At 36.4% G+C, this 19,678-nt stretch overlaps 2 protein-coding genes across 4 annotated transcripts in view; one reads left to right on the forward strand and one right to left on the reverse strand.

The window, feature by feature from the left end:
- LOC145729235 (uncharacterized) overlaps window positions 1-5,104 on the forward strand; it is a 37,386-nt gene extending 32,282 nt beyond the window's left edge. Inside the window, exon 7 of the mRNA XM_081979915.1 lies at window positions 52-5,104. Within this exon, the coding sequence (XP_081836041.1) occupies window positions 52-216 (165 nt within the window). The 3' untranslated portion in view covers window positions 217-5,104. The remainder of the gene's footprint in view (window positions 1-51) is intronic.
- A 3,333-nt stretch (window positions 5,105-8,437) lies between these two features.
- Window positions 8,438-19,678, reverse strand: part of Sb (serine proteinase stubble) — an 88,967-nt gene continuing 77,726 nt past the window's right edge. For all 3 annotated transcript variants that reach the window (XM_081980746.1, XM_081980745.1, XM_081980747.1), the window contains 6 exons: window positions 15,612-15,843; window positions 15,149-15,264; window positions 12,832-12,917; window positions 12,630-12,736; window positions 9,051-9,348; window positions 8,438-8,992 (listed from right to left, as the gene is read on the reverse strand). In XM_081980746.1, the coding sequence (XP_081836872.1) occupies window positions 8,708-8,992; window positions 9,051-9,348; window positions 12,630-12,736; window positions 12,832-12,917; window positions 15,149-15,264; window positions 15,612-15,843 (1,124 nt within the window). In that variant the 3' untranslated portion in view covers window positions 8,438-8,707. The remainder of the gene's footprint in view (window positions 8,993-9,050; window positions 9,349-12,629; window positions 12,737-12,831; window positions 12,918-15,148; window positions 15,265-15,611; window positions 15,844-19,678) is intronic.

Genomic DNA, 19,678 nt, shown 5'->3' on the forward strand with positions numbered 1-19,678 from the left:
TTTAAATGAAAATTGGTTATATGTTTTACAAGAGCTTCGACATTTTCCTAGGGTGACATCGAGCAGCTTTCCATAATAAAAAACGCCCATTCCGCCAAATTGCAATGTTCAAGCACCCCAATTTCAATCGAAGATCCAGACGTACGGTACACTACGAGCGGTTTCAAGTTATTTGCCACTAAAAACGCTGCTAAAAGCCGTAAACACCGTATTTGATTAGGTAGGAAATAAGGATTTTACAACTAAAGATGTCGAGGAAAAACTGAATTTCTGAAACACAATTTGCTGCAGGGATTTTTAAAAATAAATCGGTCGGGCTGGTGTCAGTATGCGAAGCACGAATGTCGCAAGATATCTAATTAAATTGTACAAGAAGCAACAATATCAATTAAATAAGAACTGGAAACATCGTTAAGCCCTCATTCGCACCGGTCTTGGGCGGAAACAGGCAGAGGAAGTATAATTGAATCTAATATCAGGGCAAAAGGGATAATTAAAGTTTCAGAGCGTAAATAAAAGTTTAAGTTTGAGCACAAAGTAACTGTTTAATCAAAATATAAGTTTTTCTTATTGTAACGCAACCTTGTTTTCAGATAGTTTTAGGAAAAGTGTTTTGCAATATAGATAGTATTATTGGTTATTTCATGTCTCTATATGCAGAATGAATTTTGGTTAATACACACAAAGGCAAAATTAGTTTAACTCTGGAACGCTTTGCTCGATTTCCTTCATATTTTTTATCTGTTGCAGCTTGATTCTTCCTGAATACATCTGCCATTGTGACCCATTCACTTCTGAAAATTTTCTTTTTTTATTCGCTCTGATATCTCAATTATTAGAAAAAATACAGGGTTTTGAAGAAAAGGTGAATATTTATCTTAATTTCACCAACGTTGACGCTTGAATTGGATATGAAATTCATGTCGTTTCTCTGAGAACTTTTTACTTTAAGTTAAATTCAGCTTATTGTTAAGAAGGTTCAAAACACCAAGAATATAAGAACCTGTAGAGCAAAAACATTTTCAAAATTGTTTTAGTCACTCGTGTACCCTCCACGCGCCCTTATCACGGCAGTCATCCATCTCCTCATGCTTCTGATGACATTATCATGTCTTGAGGCAGATTGTCCCAAATCTTAACCAGAGCAACTGCTACTTGTTCGGGAGGTTGAACTCCAGGAGTTATGGACCTTAATCGTCTACCTAACATGTCCCAGACATGTTCAATCGGATTAATGTCTGGAGAAAATGCGAACGCCATTGTTCTTATTCCGAGACACAACGAGCCTTGTGAGGGCGGGCATTGTAGTGCATTAGCAAAAAGTTTTCTCCGAGATGGGGTACGACATGCTCTTGCAGAACATCGCAAATGTATTCATCTGCATTTAAAGCTCACCACCAACTCGGTTCGTGCCCCTAAGCATATTTCACCCCAGACCATCACTGAGCCTCTACCATAGGAGACAGTGGGAGTAAAATTAAATTGTTCATCTTGTACTCCTCGGCAGCGATATAATCTTTCCCTACCGTCGATGGAATTAACACAAAATCGACTATCATCTGTGAACAAAACCTTGGCCCACTGATCGTTTTCCCAATTTTCGTCTCCCTAGCAAAGCCTAGTCTGGCCAGACGATGACGTCGCTGGAGTAATGAAGCTTTCTTGATTACATAGGCCTTCAAACCAACTTCCTTAAGCCTTCTGCTAATTGTCCGAGCACTTGTTCTTCTTCCATTTCGCTTCTTATTTGCGGTACTGTCTATTCAGTAATGTTTGCAAAACTATGAATCTGTCATCTCTAGCCGTGGTTGACCATTTTCTTCCTTGACCTCGTCTCCTCACATACTCTCCCGTTTGTCTCCAACGTCTTACATTACGATATATCGTAGATCTTGATTTTCCTAACATGTCAGCAACATCGCTGTAACTTGTACCAATTTCAATCAACGCTACAGCCTTATCCACATCAGAAGAAGCCATATCACCCATTTTGGATGTTTAAGAATCAAAATGATGAATGTTCTTGACTTTCGCTTGACGAAGAACCAATAACGTATAGCAAATTTGATGGCAAAAGATTACCTCAAAAACAGGTGTGGATAAATAAAATCAATATCCACATTTTCTTCGAAACCCTGTATTTTCTTTAATAATTGAGATATCAGAGGGAATAAAAAAGGAAAATGTTCAGAAAATAACGGGCTACAATTTGATGTTATAAACTGTTTTCAATTCTCAGTTGTTCTCTCCACAGGATGTCTCAAAGTGCACAGAACTTCCTTTCCGTCCCCGTATATGACATAACGACAAACCATTTAAAAATCATAAAAAGACAGATGTATTCATGAAGAATCGAGCTACAATTCATAAAAAAGATGATCAAAATTGAGCGAGGAAATTGATGTTAAACCCATTAACACACAACAAATTGAATTCGCGAAATTATAAGAGTTTAGTCACTTAAGTTGGTTAAAAACTACTGAATTGATAAGGGAACAACTTAACTACCTTTTCTGTTATTAAGTTTTGCCCAAAAAAACTCTTTCCTGTCATTATAAGTCACATTTAGAAATTTTAGGGGAATAAAGCAGAGCTTGTAACAACAAAGAAATCTAAGAAAAGTACTAGGCTATAATAAAAAACAGAAATATTTATTAAATGTTATGCGTTTGTTGGGTTTTAGAAAAAAGGAACAAATGTTGCGAATCAAAAAATGGTTTCGTATTATAACTAAATTTATGTATGTTTACACATATAATATTATTATACTCTACATATTACGTTAAATATAAGTTGAATTGAAAATGGCGCTCAAGCTCTTCAGTACACAACTCTGCAGCGTCGTTTTGATGAGGTCAAAATGGGTTTTAGTTGAAAAGTGTGACACACAAGAAGTAGCCTAGTTAGGTTAGGATTATTTGAATTTATTTAGATAAAGGAGAACAACATATTAGGTTACAATATAAATAACTTTGCTGTTTCACACAGATTTGTGCATATCCTTTTCTTTTACCCGACTTAGCATCTGATATGCAGCTGTGCTAACAGCATTTTGAGTTCTGTTCATTAAATCAGCATTTTTAGCAGGTTTTTGGTAATAAATCTTCTTGGTGGTCAAAAACCGGCCTATTCCGTCCAATTCAATTATCTGGATACTCAGCGTTTAGATATGTTTGTACTGGATGAGCAAAATGGGCTGACACGCCATCCATTGTGTATTGCCGTAATAGGCAGTCATTCTGTAAAACCTTCAGGAAGCTTTGTTTACTCCAACGGTGAGGAAGCTGACCTCAAAAGATGATTTCTACTGAAGAAGAATCTTCATATGTTGGGCAAGAACTTTTGTTGTTGAGAGATGCTGATTTTCCAACCAGCGTTTGAATTGTGAACCATTTCTTGGCTCAACAAGTTAAACGAGATGTATGTTTGTTACTTTAATAGACCGCAAATTGCAAGCTTCTGATGGATTATAATGATCAGTGATGATTCAAAGAACGCGGCAATAATAAGACAACATCAACACATCAACATTCCTTTCGGAAACTAAGTTTTTCCGCACTATTTTGCGTACTGAGAGGGCTTCCGAGGTTGTTTTCTTAAGTTGGTAGTATTGGAAAAGTAAAAATACAATACGCACATACTACTCAAAATCTCCTCCCACGGTTGTGTTACATTAAAACTTAAAAGATAAAAGTCGTATTTTGTGTTACGTACTTAACCATTTGTAAGTCCATCTTTTTGTAGTCTTTTGGATCAAATAGTTTGATTTGATATTTTGCATTACCTTGTGCTGCATCCCTATATTTGATTTGCATTCGGATAAGTCTAATTTTACATTCAAAAATCACCATCATTTACAAATTCCGTTTTACTGCTGCCTTCCGATGTTCTCCTTTGAGAAGTATCACGTGATGCCTGTTCAACAGTGATGATCACGGGACAAAGTGCTCTAATTGAACAGAAGAACGAGGTTTTGTCTTCTTTGCCTACGTGATCCTTATAATCCTTCTATGTTTTAAAATCACAAAGTTTCGTAGATTATCTGTCTCCGTCGATTTTTACTATTGGGGAGTGGGCTTGGGATATCGCGTAAAATAGTTTAAGAATGAACACTTTTTCAGAAATAAGAACTAAAAAATGGAAAACCAATGCCAGTAGTAACGCTGGTTGTGTTTTTTATCTCTGAATTTGTTTATGTAGATTGTGGAAGCTAATTACCGATATATTCTCCTCGTTAGAGGTTATAATCATATCCACATATTCGCCAATGGAATACATTTTTTAATTATGCTTTATCAACTGACATAAGGCAAAAATAGTTTCTGTGACAGAAAGGTGAAGAATAGAACTAAGTGGTTTGAAAATAGCTATTTATGTAACCAGTTACGAAAAGATCGATTTTGTGTAACGAATGAATGTTTGTAGGGCGAGCGCAGCGAGGTCCTACAATTTGAATGAGTTACACAATAAGACATTTTCGAAACGTGTTGCATACATAATTTTTTCTAATTTTGACCAAAAAGCCGTAAAAACCATCTTTTAAAGTGATTTAACACAAATATTCACTTTCATAGCACCCTGTATAAACAGTGACAACGACATGTTATGATGGATGTCGCCCATATGTTTCTACGGAAATGCATAAAAACAGGGAGTGATGAGTGAACTTTTCATAACTTCATCATCAGTATCACTTTATGTAACTAGTTACATAAAGTAAAACGTTTTGTCACTCTAATCAGTTTTGAAAAGTGTCACTTTATATGCCATAATTAGAAAAAATGTATTTCTGCCATGTCATTATTTATCAATTTGACAATTGAAAAGTTTGTTGGACCTTAACTGTTTACAAGACAAAATAAAGTTAGTAATATTTTTATCTTAAAATCTTAATTACAAATTAACTTTCTGACGGCCACAGAATGATTCCCAACCACGTACTGAAGATCTTTGGCCTCCTTTTCAATAGATCCTGTACAAGAGAACTAGCTAATAGGATTTATCATAACTGTATGACAATATGTACGCTTAAAAATAGTTAAATCTATTTTTGTTCATAAAAACTATGCAAATGTTATTAGCATTTTGACAATAAACGCGTTTAATGATCGTATGATGTATTAATCCTTCTCCTTCAAATTGTTGAAACAATTTTGCATCACAACTACTTAAGATCACTAGTTATTCTTGCAAATGACCTTAGTTATTTGTGAAAATATGATGAAGCAAAGGAACGACACAACTAATTGACTAGTCAAACCAAATGGTAATTGTCAATTTCCTCTTAGAAGGTTGGCTATTATCAACAATTCTATTGAAGTACAGTGATACCATTCTCTGTCTCAAGTTCTTCAGGGCATCGGTAAAGCAAAACGTCTTATGGGAGATTCAATGCATTTTATGACAATCTTTTAACCCAAATTAAAAAAAAACTAGGCTAATTATTGCTGTTTTTTAAACGGCATATGAAAAAAGACACTTGCTAGAATGTGCGAAAGTCAATATAATTTTAATAGTACGTCAATTAAAATATTTAGAAGCATTTTAACAAAATACTAAAATTACCATAATTTTCAAGTCACTATTTTTCCTACCTGCAAAACTTTTTTGGTGACACAAATAACTTTCGCACATTCCCTAAACCTTCAGCTATTTAATAAAAAAAAATCACGCAAATAAGTTAAAAATTAAAGTCGTAATTTGGGTTAAAAGATAGGACTAAAAAGTTGCTCGAATTTCGGAGCGGAAATCTTGCATCTTTGTTCCATATCACTCTAGGAGCATCGTCGCTTAAACAGTAATGTCTGCGTTAATACTGCCGTAGTTTTATCGACAGAAACAAAGAACGAACACTGTTTTTTATATATTTTTCTACACGTAGGCCAAGCATCGCGATCGAAAAACGTAAAGTCTTTACCGATCCCCTTCAGTCATGAAATTTGTCTTCCTCCCACGTTTCTCTTCATGTATTTTTCCTTGTATTATTAAGCTGGCGCATGTAATACCTGTCAGATAAGCAAATTTTTCTGGTGGCAAACCATTCTAACAGAATTGCCCAACAAATAATATCTTCTTCTTCTTCTTTCAGCAGCCCTTTTGCGTACACTTCTGGACATAGGCTTCCCCTTGCTGCTTCCATTCGGATCGGTTCATTGCCATCTGGTGCCATTTCCTTCCCGCTATCTCTTTTATATCGTCGATCCATCGTTTCTGTGGACTTCTTTTATGTTGCCTTGGACGCCACTATACTATACGTTTTGTCCATCTGTCATTGTCTTGTCGTGCCACATGCCCTACCATTTAATGCATTTAAAAAGCATTAAAGATAGGAACTTTCCTTCCCCATCAGATACGGAATAGCTGATGTTCCACTGTCTATGTACCTCCATGACATCTGGGGTTTCAATGTCACAATAATAGAGGCAGTTAATGCTTTAGGAAATTCAATTCCCCTCTAGTGTTTTTTAGAGTTCGCTTCAAAAACTTCATATTGAAAGGTGCTCCACCGGAATCTGCAAGAGCACCTAATACCAGTGGTTGGTGAAATGAAAACTTTTTTCCAATTGTGTTTGGTTCATTCAATCTCACTTTTGGAGAAAGAACAGCCCTCAGAAAGAACAAACGGAAGATCGAAATCCTTCTGGATCCCATAACTTACGAGAAGTTGCCACGTGCTCCAACAGCTCGAATACTTAGGACCACAAACCAGCTTAATTAAAGATTCCACGAAGAAGAGAAGACTCTCTCTATAACTCAAGAAGTCAGAGGCTTTTCCACCCAGACTTCATAGATTACCTAAAATACACAAGCCGAATGTACTTCTGAGACCCATCGTCAGTGCCATAGCAGGCCCTACGTATGAGATAGCAAAGTACCTTACAACACTCCTTTAACCAAAAATAGGAAAGACGGACCGCTTCATTAACTTTATCTCCAAGTGACGTCCTTGTGAGTTTGATTTTGTTCCTTTATTCACTATGGTACCCATCAAAACGACTCTGGAGCAGATAGAACGAGGTTTTCCACTGAACATCGCTAAATTGTTCAGACACTGCCTAACCACCACTTACTTCCAATGGCAGGGTGAATTTTTTGAACAGAATGATGGTGTAGCATCTCAGTCCAGTAAGAGCAAACTATTTTATGGAATCATTCGAAGTAAATGCTCTGGCCACCGCTCCAAAGAAACCAAAGTGCTAGTTTCGATACGTTGACAATACCTTTGTAGTTTGGAGGTACAGTGAAGACGAACTGCAGCAATTCTTGGTACATCTAAACTCCATAAATCCAAGAATTCAATTTACTAGGGAGACCGAAAAAGAAGGACGTCTACCTTTCCTGGATGTAATGGTGACAAGGAAACCTAATGGAACTGGCTCACACGGTGTATCGAAAACCAACACACACGGATCATTATCTCAATAGTGGATCTAAACATCACCCTAGTCAAAAAGAGGAGTGGTGAAAACCCTATCGAAGCGGGCAAGAAATATTTGCGAACCATCAGAGTTAGAAAAGGATCTTAAACATCTGGAAAGGGTTTTCGGATGGAACGGATATAATTCAATAGAGCCACTCGCCTAAGAAACATCGAACTACGTAGGCAACAAACTTGTTGAAGGGAAAGTTGGTTGGACTTGCATACCATACATACACAAGGTCACGGATAGGATTGGAAGGATTTTAGAGAAGCACAAGTTTAAGACGGTCTTTAAACCATCCCGCACGAAACAACAGAGTCTCAGATCCAAGCCAAGCACAAACGGGATCCTTTATCGGCTTCTGGTGTTTATAGGATCCCGTGCAGCTGTGGATCCGTATATATTGGAACGAGTAAACGTAGTTTCAACACAAGAATAGCAGAGCACAAGAGGAGTTGCAGACTGGGACAGACCGAGAACATACACTTTCCAGAGGACACGATATTCGTTGTGAAGAGGTGGAGGTTTCGGATCGATCAAAACGTTACTATCCTAGAGAAGCCATTGAGATCTTTAAGCACGAGAACATCATCAATAGAAAGGAAATAACCATAAAATGCATGAAAGCTGTTTCTTTAGGGCAACAAGTCTGAATGCAAGATTTTCTAAAATTCTACATGCACGACACGTATTTTGTGGACTATATCCCGAATGAAAATATACTGTCAATTCTATAATATAACCTTTTTTAGTTTTAATTGTTAGATTTGATTAGATGTGCCACCAATTTGTTATACAGTAGCTATGATTCGAACAATATGGTGACCAGTAGGATGCAATTTTCACTTAGGAGTGCAATTGTCGCTGTAATCAAGGGAAAATTGCATTGTAATGGATGAGGGATATAGTCAGTATGTAAATTACTCTAAGTCTCAGTGTAAAAGTAATTGGTCTTTAACCTGGCAATCAACCACCAGACTGATTTTCATAGTTTTTAAAATAAAAATACTGACGCGTTTAACAGAGAATTATTGAAAATTTATTAAATATAATAAATATTATTAACATATTTGCAGATCTTACATAGTTATATACAATATGCACAGCGTAAAACAGGGTTTCGTGATATAATAATAAGAAAATAGAACAAAAAAATATGTCTTTCAAAAAAACAATTATTACAAAATAAATAAATTTAACTTTGAAAATATTGAACACCAATTCCATAATTGCACTCATCACAGCAGAGACAGCTTTTTAACCGTTGTGCGAATTAAAAAATAAGGTTACGTGACGTATTTCAGTATCCACGGAACAAATTTGGATATTCTCGTGCAAACGCCTGGCAAGTTGGCTTCAGCGCATCCAATTCCCCAGGAAATGATTCCAGCCAAAAAGTATCTTCCGTCTCGGCCTTTAACCTGCAGAGGACCACCAGAATCCCCTTGGCAAGAATCTTGACCACCTCCATCGTGGCCTGCGCACAGAAAAATTTCAGGAATGATTTCCTGACGTCCCGCTTTCAGAAACATTGATTTGCATCTGTCATTGCTTACAATTGGAACTTGCACCTAGAAAACGAAAAATTGAAAAAATTGTTAGTTTGATAAAGTAATGAGTGAAAACTACCTCCTGTAGAATTGAAGGTAAAGTACCACCTTCACTCAATCTTCCCCAACCGGTAACAGTGGCATTTCGACCAGTGAGAAGGTCGTCAGTGGTTGGCAAGCAAATTGGACGAATATGAGGCGCGAATTCAATCGCTTTATCCAGCTGGACTAAGGCTAAATCGTATTCGTAAGTGAAGAAGTTGTACTTGGGATGTACAATTTTTCTGGCTACTGAACGCTCAGCGTAAGGAAGCTCTTCCTCCACGTTGGAGAAGTCGTACTCCCCAACACGTACTCTGATTTGCGATGTTAGCAAACTAAAGAAAATGGTGTGTTCAAAAATCAAAATCAATCAAGGTATACAATTTATTTAATGCGAAGTCTATAGACATAGCTATCAACCAAACTACAGTGAGTAGGATTGACAGATAAGCTAAAGTTTAGTAAAACGGAAAACAGGGCATGTCTATATCGAAATATTAAAACTTAATATTGTCACGTTAAGGGGTAGCTCAGAGGGATGATGTATACGCAAGTTCCCCAGGTAACCCAATTTATTCAGATTTAAGGGCGTATAATTACAATGATCCCTACCCCCAGATAACCAAGATAGCTAGAATCATGACAGGAGGGTTGTAGGGTGACTGATGTGTGCACGGAAGCCATACAATTTATTGGGGGTGAATGGAACCCTAGACTTATGTCCCAGGGCATTCACCACGCTGAATAAAGCGTTATGTCCTCCATGTTTCGTTACATCAGAGGCATACCAAGACTAACCCAGAGATCAGTGATCTCCCCCTGGGAAGGGCCTCAGAGTTTGGTGATTTGTACACGTGATTCGAAGCTGAATTTATGTCATGACCCTGATTTGCCAGTCTTGTTTACCTAAGCACAATTGTTAACATCTTGGGGGAGACTAGTACAACGCCAATACGAAACGAAACGACAGCACAACTGAATTCCTGGAGAAAGAAGATATAACCAAACAAGATATGAACCAACATATTAAGAAACTAAAGAACAGGAAATCAGCCTGCACTCAAACAATCTGATTAAATATGGAGAGCCAGGAATTGTAACGGAGAACCTTGAAACTCTTTCAGAAAATGCTAAGGCATTGCAAAATACTAAATGAGTGGAAAACGAGCATTATCATCCCAATAGATAAGAAAGGAACAAATGATGACCCAACAAACTATACGGAATTAATGTTGTAGAACACAATGGCTAAACTACTAACCAAAATACTAACGCAGTAACCTAGCGAGTGGCTTAATATATCTAGAAACAACAAGCCTTTGGAACCAACAGAGTGCTTATTCTTGAAATGAGGGAAGGGAGTTATCAAGAGAAAAGTCTATAGAATGTGACAGAAACCCGCTATTGTCAGCTTCTTCTGGCACATTCTATCAACACTACTATTGAGAATTCCGTTCCCTGCTTTCAAGAATTAGGGCCCAGATCGACTATAGACGGCGATATTCATACTTCACCAATTGGTGGAAAACTCCAGTTCAACAAACAGCTATTCCTATGCTTTGTCGATCTGAAGCAAGCATTCGATAGAGTCTGACGGATCTCGTCTGACTTTCATAAATAACTTGAAAGACATCAACATAAACGAAGGATACTCCAGATTAATAACAGAACTTAATAGAAGAAAGATAACAGAATTTGAACAGAGAAAGGTCTCTCCGAGAACCTAAGATTTAATATTGGAATCAGACAGGGAGACAGCTTTAGCCCCTGACTACTTAATATCATCACGGACCAGATACTAAATAAGGTAAAACTACTGAAGTATCACAATAATTTAATTACTTAAGCGTCAACATCTTAAGAGATAGGAACCTACCAGAGGAAGCAAGGGCACAAGCAAATAAAACCGCGCCAATGAACGCGAACATGGAGAAACAAATCCATGTCAAGAGAAAGCAAAGTTTGCATCTACAAAACATGTGTCAGGTTCAGAGCAGGAACATAAAAGACAAAATTAATAATCAGAACAACGAAAATAAAAGTACTAAGAGCTAAGATACTCTTGGAGGATAGAATGCAGAACCACACTAGAAAAAAGGAACTTGAGATGAAGGACTAATGCCCGTATTTATAAACAATGCTTCGCTCGTTCTCAGACTTGAGTCGTACTCAAGTACAGTTTTTTGTTTTATAAACCTAACTTAACCTCTAAGGCGTACTTCTGTCGTGCTTACATCGAGACTTGCTCAAGTTAGGTATTGACCTGACTTGAGCATTGCTTAGTTTCATTTTTGACGTTTCAAAATAAAACTGTCTAAAATTGAAAGTTGGAGGGTTTAAAAACTCAAATCAAAACACAATAAAAAAATCAAAGAGTTTGTGGTTTATTTCGTCAACTTTTCAGGAAATAGATACTGTGTAAGTATAGTTACCACAAATTGTTCAAGTATAAACCATAGATCTTCAATATAATTAATAATTGCAGTATGGCACATGCTGATATAGAGGATACAGATGAATTTTTGGAATACATCAATGATGAAAATATGTTACAAAGGTGGGCCTCCTCCAGTTGCTAATCGGTGAAATGTTTGTTCTGTGTTTTGTCTTCTTTTTCTACGATATAAAATTATATAAAGCAACCCACATAAACATTTCTATTGATCATCTTACTTCTGTTTTAAATTATTCCACAGTTTCTTACGTTTGACAGCATTCCTGGGCACAGTTATTATAGATCCTTGGGAATTATACTCTACTGGGAATTATATTGCTATTGTAGCAATTTCTGTCCATTCTGCTTGTTTTTTTTTTGTACAGTTGCTGCTTCTCTTTTTGGGTATAGGCTGTTATTTTAGCCATCAAAAAATTTCTTTATGATCCTATAGGCATATAGATGGTAAAGATATGTATAAAATTATTGTTGAATACGTACCTCAAGGGAAATAATAAATATTTAAAAAAGAAAACCTCCAAACCAAACCAAATTCAAATAACTTACAATCAACGCTTAAACAACAACTTCCGCGTTCCAGGTAAAATGCCAAACATTTTTGACATTGGCAATGAAGGTAACACGAAAGTTACTAGAAAATGAAGTTAAAAAATTAAAAATTACTAGCAAAACTATCTTTGGTTATGCTTTGCCGAGAATTACCGAAGTTTTGTTTATAAAACTTGTGTCGTACTCAAGACTCGAGACGTACTTCGCGAAGTTGTACTTGAGTATGAGATTGAGATTCGTTTATAAATACGGGCAATAGTAAACTGGGTAATAGCAAGAAGACAATGCTGGGACGAACATGTTGCCAGAACATGTTGCCTTACAGGAAAACGCTGTTATTTTTACATGTGCAATAACGTATTACGTATAAGGTTTTGCTGCCACTTAAAAGGTCTAATAGAATTTTACTTGAGTAACAACACTTTACAAAAAACACAAGGTTAGGTAACTTTTAGGGAAAGGGCAATAAAGAGATACAATTGTAATACATGTATTGTATCTCTAATTACAGATACTTTCCACTATACTACGAGGACTATTATTGAACTTTTCTCTATAATATCAACGCACTGAAAACTACTTTCTGGATCCATTTTTCAGTTTTGTACTTACTCGTCGACACAATGGCCTGCGGTGGCAATCCAATTTTCGTTAAGAATGGCACCCCCACATCTATGCGTGCTCGAAAATCCAAAGAAGGACGTCCTGCGAACCGAAACCTGTAAAGAATGACAAGGGATCGTTTATTTGTGTCGAAACGGAAAAAATGTCAATCTAATGTATGTGTGCTCTCTTTTTCGCTGAAATTTATTACCTGCCATGGCCAACGTCCAAATGGAGCGTTTCTTCCTCCTACAATCCTTGTTTGCGCCTTGGTAAACAGATGAGGAACTCCACAATCTGCAAGCTAAAGTCAGTTAGTTTTGTAATTTGAAGAGGCGGACACGGGTTTGAAGATTCTATTTTTAAAATATTTCCAGGTTCTCTACTTTTAAATAGTTATAATAAAGAGGTTTACTGGGACAACCACGTATATCAAAAACAGTCAGTAGATTAAGTAGTTCAGATTGTCGTTTAATTAAAATAATACACAATTCTTCGACCCTTATAGAAAATAGAACTTTTCACCCTCATAGAGGGATCAATAATAGAAAAAAACCCTGGTTCCGTCAGGAAGTTAAAGAACTTCTTCACAACAAAAAAAGAAATCCTATCTCATATACAAGAGCTTACCATCGCCAGAAAAACACTCCGAATATACAGAAGTGGGAAACAGAATCAAAGCAATAAAACGAGATTACAGGGCAAAATTTACAAGCGATATGGATCACGACCTATATGGAGCAGAGAAGAAAGTCTGGAAGATGCTCGAGAACAGGAAAAGGCCAATAAATGAGTTTGTGCAAACAAAAGGAGTCACCAAATATGTATGGGAAAAATACTTCAGGAAACTCTCTATAACACCGAAGAAGCCATAAGCATCGAAAGCTACCAGACAAACCATCAAATAACACTGAACGAAGAAGAGGTAATGGCAAAAATCAAAAAAATTTAAAAACAGAAAAGCTCCCGGGACAGAACTCATCCCAAACGAACTTCTGAAATATTCGTGACCTGAACTAGGAAAACATCTAAAAATCCTCTACAACATCTTAGAAATATCGGAAATACCTACGAAATGGCACAAAAGTATAGCTATCCCTATATTCAAGGAAAGACAGAAGACGCACCCAGACAACTACTGGGGCATAACGCTGCTGAACACAAGCATGAAACTCGTTACCGGAATTTTGAAGGAAAGAGTTGAAACACAAATAACAAACAGGGAAGAACAACAAGGCTTCAGAGCAAACAGATCCACGAGCGACGTCATATTCATTATCAAACAACTAAAAGAAAAATCAATCGAATTTAATACACCAGCATATGTCTGCTTCATCGATTTGACCAAGGCGTTTGATTGGGTTTGCCTCTCCGACATCATAAATATACTGATTGCGAAAAAAACGCCAGACACCATCGTAAGAGCAGTCCGCAGTCTCAATAGGAACAATATGACTAAAGTAAAGGCAGGAGACACTTATACGGAAGAGATACCGACACCAGGATGCATCAGACAAGGTGACAGCCTTAGCCTATTTCTGTTCATTCTCTTATTGGACAGAATTGTAGAGGAAGTATCATCACTAAATATGGGATACCAAATGGGACAGAATAAAAGTATCAGCATGGTATGCTACGCCGATGATGCAGCTATTTTCGCAGAAACGGAGGACGATCTGCACAAATTCTGTCAGGTCAGCGAAGAGAATAACCTTTGCTAAAGATCCCGTAAGATGTAAGCTGGTAGTTCAGGACAAAATCATCGAGCAAGTCTCACAATTCAAATATCTGGATATGGATCTGTCGAGTTATCACGACCCAGTGAAGGATCTAAGAAGACAGATCAACAAAGTGTCTACCATGTCGGGCTGCTTAAGGCAGATAATATGGGCGAACGAATACATGCGAAGGGATAGCAAGGTCAGGATCTATAAGACTTGTATCAGGCCAATCATGACATACGGAATAGAAACCAGAGAAGAATCCAACGAAACGAAAAGAATGCTTCGAGTAGCCGAAATGAAAACGCTCAGGACTATAATGGGAAAAACAAGAATAGACCGAATTAGGAATACTGACATTAGGAAGAATGTGGGGTGCAAGACATCGTAAGATGGGGAAGACAAAGAAAAAGATACTGGAACGCTCACGTGAGAAGAATGGAAGAGGGAGGACTGCCCGTATCGCACTTGAAGGGAAACCAATAAGGAAAAGAGCACTCGGAAGAGATGGAAGGACAGCTGGCAGTCACCTCCCAGGAACTGATCCAGAGGAACCTGCAAAACTAACACATTGCGAGATCTTAAATATGAATAAGAAGAAGAAGAAGAAAACAACATATACTTTCATAATAATTATACCAAATAAACAACACAGAAACGGTAAATGGAAGACAAACTGTAAAATGGTTTGCCAAATTTCAAATTTAAATACAGAAAAATGAATGATGATGAACAATGATATGTTGTAAATAATGACCTTCTTGACTGTGAAACAGCAATATATCAAAAAAAATCATAAATACTGACCCGATTTGTTTGAAATCTGATCTTCCAGCAGGCTGCTCAGAGTGGTTGAAATTAACTGAGCTTCAACTTCAGCTTCCGTCACTCGAGGAGGCATCGTTGGAAGTGGATCTTTGAACCTTATACAAATTTAATTACTTATTTATATCAGGACTTACAAATAAAAACTTTTATTTTCAATCTTCAATCAGTCACAGTTTTTGTGAAGTTTACAGTCACTTTTTCTGCCTGTTGACAATTTTCAACTATTTTTTATAAAATCTTGCAAAAAAGTACATTTTTTACACTTACTTTCACTTGCGTGCAAAAAATATGTACTTTTTGCATAAATAACTATTTGACTAAGTAACTAAATAATAAATGAAGTAAATAAACAAACAATTGTCAACATAAAGCCAGTGATCCCGAGGAACCAACCAAACTAAATTTCATTTCTCAAAGCCTCACAACAAAGAGAAATACTTACTTTTCCGTGGTCGATTTAACGGGCTTTGTCGGATATTTACTGCCATTGGACGGCTTTTTGGTGGGCTTATTTGGCTTCGGTTTGTAACTAGTTGGCTTCTTAACTCGAGTCACAAATCCCGGTTCAGTCGTAAATTGCCATCCGGCGCTGGGCTTTCTGTCCGGCAGTATTGTATTGTGGTTAAGGCTGGCTCCCTCAGTGCTGGGATGTTTTTCCGGTTTCGTATACGGTGCTATAAATTGTTTTTGTTAGAATATTTTTGGCAAGTTTTTGATGAATTGAAATAACAGCAAATTAATAAAAAAAGAGGGAAAAATATGGTTGATTTTGAAAGTACGTTGCTACTGATTGCTTTGTCTGGTGTTTGGTTCTTTTAATAATTTTAGTTGAGATGTTTCGGTTAGGTTCTGTAGAAGTCTAGGAAGTCCTTGGTTACTCCGTAATTAAGCATAAAGGTATCCTAGAGGACCTTGAGAAGGACCTTCTATACATCAAATTCAAATTGGACCAACATAGAGACATCTTAATTGAAATTCTAACCCATTTAGAAGAAAAACAGGTTTGCGCGTCAAAATTCTTTGGCTGGGAATGCGGCCTCAGATAGATGGATCAACTGCTTTTTACCCTCCCATAGCTGTAGACCAAAAGGATAGGTCTGGAAGAGTAAGTCGCTACAAATCCAGGAATTTTCCCTTTCGGGAAGTTCCCAGAGTTGCACAAACGTCCTCTGTCCTGGGAGAAGAATGCCCCCGCTAACGGAGGGGCTCTTCTAGGTCCTCCATTTCTTCTTTATTCTTCGTCAGCTCGTGCATCTCTGATGGCGCACTTCATATAAAATAGTGGGGGTGGTCCAAAGAATGCTTTGAAAGAAATTAAATATCTCGAAAACATCTGATCTCTCTGATCAGTACTCTGTCTATTCTGCAACAGGAGAGATCATTTCTATATCTATCCTGAAAAATCGTTATACATAGAGTACAATTCTAAAAAACCTTGATTGATGATCTATTATACAGGGTATTCCCTGTCACTCACTCGAAAATAAAGTTGACTTTTTCGAAATAATCTACAGGGTTCCTAAAAACGTCGCTGATTCGTTTTCTATGGGCCATCCTGTATTTCTGTCTTCATAGAAGAATCAAAGACATTCACTTCTCCTGTTGATGAAATTATTGAGTTTTTGAAAAAACCCAAGAACCATTAACATAAAAATTTCTTCTTTAATAATAGCTAACTGAAAATCTTGCAAATAATTTTTTTTAATAAATTTAAAAGGTCAAACATCCCGCTAGACCAAGTACAGTTGGGATAAGAATCTCTGATAAGAAAAGGGACAGCAAAGGAAATGAAGGGCTCATAAATTTTCCTTTTAAGTGATGAAGTTTTTAGAATGCACCTAATAACACTTCTCAGTTAATGAAATAAAGTCACGATATCCAATGGTTAGGTTTCCACCCTATTTTGTTCCGTATACCTAATGTTATAGTCCATGATTTGGGATCCTATTGTCCTATTTGAAATAGGGCCTTTCAACGCTTTGACAAACAAATTAATGCAAGTTCTTTTTCAAAATTTCACCCTGTATATTTCTGGAACTGTACGCCTTTTATACAGCACATAGTAGACTGTAAAGTAGGCTTTGAAATGTTAAATCGAATGACGTAATAATATACATTGTGTGTGTAAAAAGTCCGGCAACCCTAAATTATTTCAAAAAATATACAACTTATGGAATGGATAAAAATTGAGGCATTTTAAACGTTTTACGTTATGTGACAATCAGAAATATACAGAGTGAGCCACAAGATGGCAATGAGTTGAAGTTATGTTATTCAAGTAGTCGACTGTGGAAAAGATGCTTTCCACAAGTGTTAGAAAGATTAGAAAAATAGTATATTTCCTAACAAGTGAGCAAAGTAACTCTTGTACACACGATGGCTGGATATGCACGTGCAGTTTGGGTACCAGACAAGTGTGGACAAGACACTTTGCCCAGGAGTTAGGAACAATATTTTTTCATTATATTAGTTGTGAAACTTTTCATATCATTTTTCAATTTATTGAATTGGAAATTTAATAAGAATTCTAAAAATGCGCTTAAAACAGTCATTTTCTTACTCCAAATTATTCTCTAAAACCACATGATGTCTGTCACTATTATCAGAATTGTCAAAATTTTACTAGAATTTTTACAAGACGATTTTCTGAGATTTAACAGTTATTTTGACCATTGTCACTTCATAGTCTAGATAAAAGGTCTTCCGAAATCACGTGACAACTGTCACTAACATCAAAACTGTCAAACTCTGCTCTAAAGTTGCAAAAATCAGTATTTGGAAACGTTTTCTTGCAGAGTTTGGTATAAAACGGGTTTCTGAGATTTATAACAGTTATTTTGACACATTTTAAGTGGCCGTCTAGCTAAATAGTGTTCATCAATCACGTGACAACTGTCACTAACGTCAAAACTGTCAGATTATGTTCTAAAGTTGAAAAAATCAGGGTTTAGGAACGTTTTCTTGCAGTATTTGGTAAACGTGTTTCTGAGATTTATGACAGTTATTTTGACAATTGTCACGTGGCCGTACTGTTAAATAGTGTTTTACAATCACGTGACAACTGTTATTAACGTCAAAACTGTCAAACTATGCTCTAAAGTTCCAAAAATCAAGGTTTAGGAACGTTTCCTTGCAGTATTTGATAATAAAACGTTTTTTTGATATTTATGACAGTTATTTTGACAATTGTCACGTGACCGTCTAGCTAAATAGTGTTTTAAAAACACGTGACAAATGCCACTAACGTCAAAACTGTGAAACTATGCTCTAAAGTTGCAAAAATCAGGGTTTAGAAATATTTTCTTGCAGTATTTGATAATAAAACGTCTTTTGAGATGTATGACTGTTATTTTGACAATTGTCACGTGACCGTCTAGATAAATAGTGTTCTAAAATCACGTGACAACTGCCACTAACGTCAAAACTGTGAAACTATGCTCTAAAGTTGCAAAAATCAGGGTTTAGAAACGTTTTCTTGCAGTATTTGATAATAAAACGTCTTTTGAGATGTATGACTGTTATTTTGACAATTGTCACGTGACCGTCTAGATAAATAGTGTTCTAAAATCACGTGACAACTGCCACTAACGTCAAAACTGTCAAACTATGCTCTAAAGTTGCAAAAATCAAAGATTAGAAATATTTTCTTGCAGTATTTGATAATAAAACGTCTTTTGAGATGTATGACTGTTATTTTGACAATTGTCACGTGACCGTCTAGATAAATAGTGTTCTACAATCACGTGACAACTGTCACTAACTTCAAAACTGTCAGACTATGCTCTAAAGTTGCAAAAATCAGGGTTTAGAAACGTTTTCTTGCACAATTTGATATTAAAACGTATTTTTGAGATTCATAACAGCTATTTTGACAATTATCACGTGACCATCTAGCTAAATAATGTTTTACAATCACGTGACAATTGTTATTAACGTGAAAACTGTCAAACTATGCTCTAAAGTTGCAAAAATCAAGGTTTAGGAACATTTTCTTGCAGTATTTGATAATAAAACGTCTTTTGAGATTTATGACTGTTATTATGACTATCATCACGGGACCGTCTAGCTAAATAGTGTTCTACAATCACGTGACAACTGTTATTAACGTCAAAACTGTCAAACCATGCTCTAAAGTTGCAAAAATCAGGGTTTAGAAACGTTTTCTTGCAATATTTGATAATAAAACGTATTTTTTAGATTTATGACAGCTATTTTGACAATTGCCACGTGGCCGTCTAGTTAAGTAGTGTTTTACAATCACGTGACAATTGTTATTAACGTCAAAACTGTCAAACTATGCTCTAAAGTTGCAAAAATCAAGGTATTGGAACATTTTCTTGCACTATTTGATAATAAAACGTCTTTTGAGGTTTATGACTTTTATTTTGACAATTGTCACGTGACGGTCTAGCTAAATAGTATTCTAAAATCACGTGACAACTGTCACTAACGTCAAAACTGTGAAACTATGCTCTAAAGTTGCAAAAATCAGGGTTTAGAAACGTTTTC

This window comes from Ips typographus, linkage group LG5, assembly GCF_016097725.1.
Source record: "Ips typographus isolate SLU linkage group LG5, UJ_Ityp_2.0, whole genome shotgun sequence".
Classification (NCBI taxonomy): domain Eukaryota; kingdom Metazoa; phylum Arthropoda; class Insecta; order Coleoptera; family Curculionidae; genus Ips; species Ips typographus.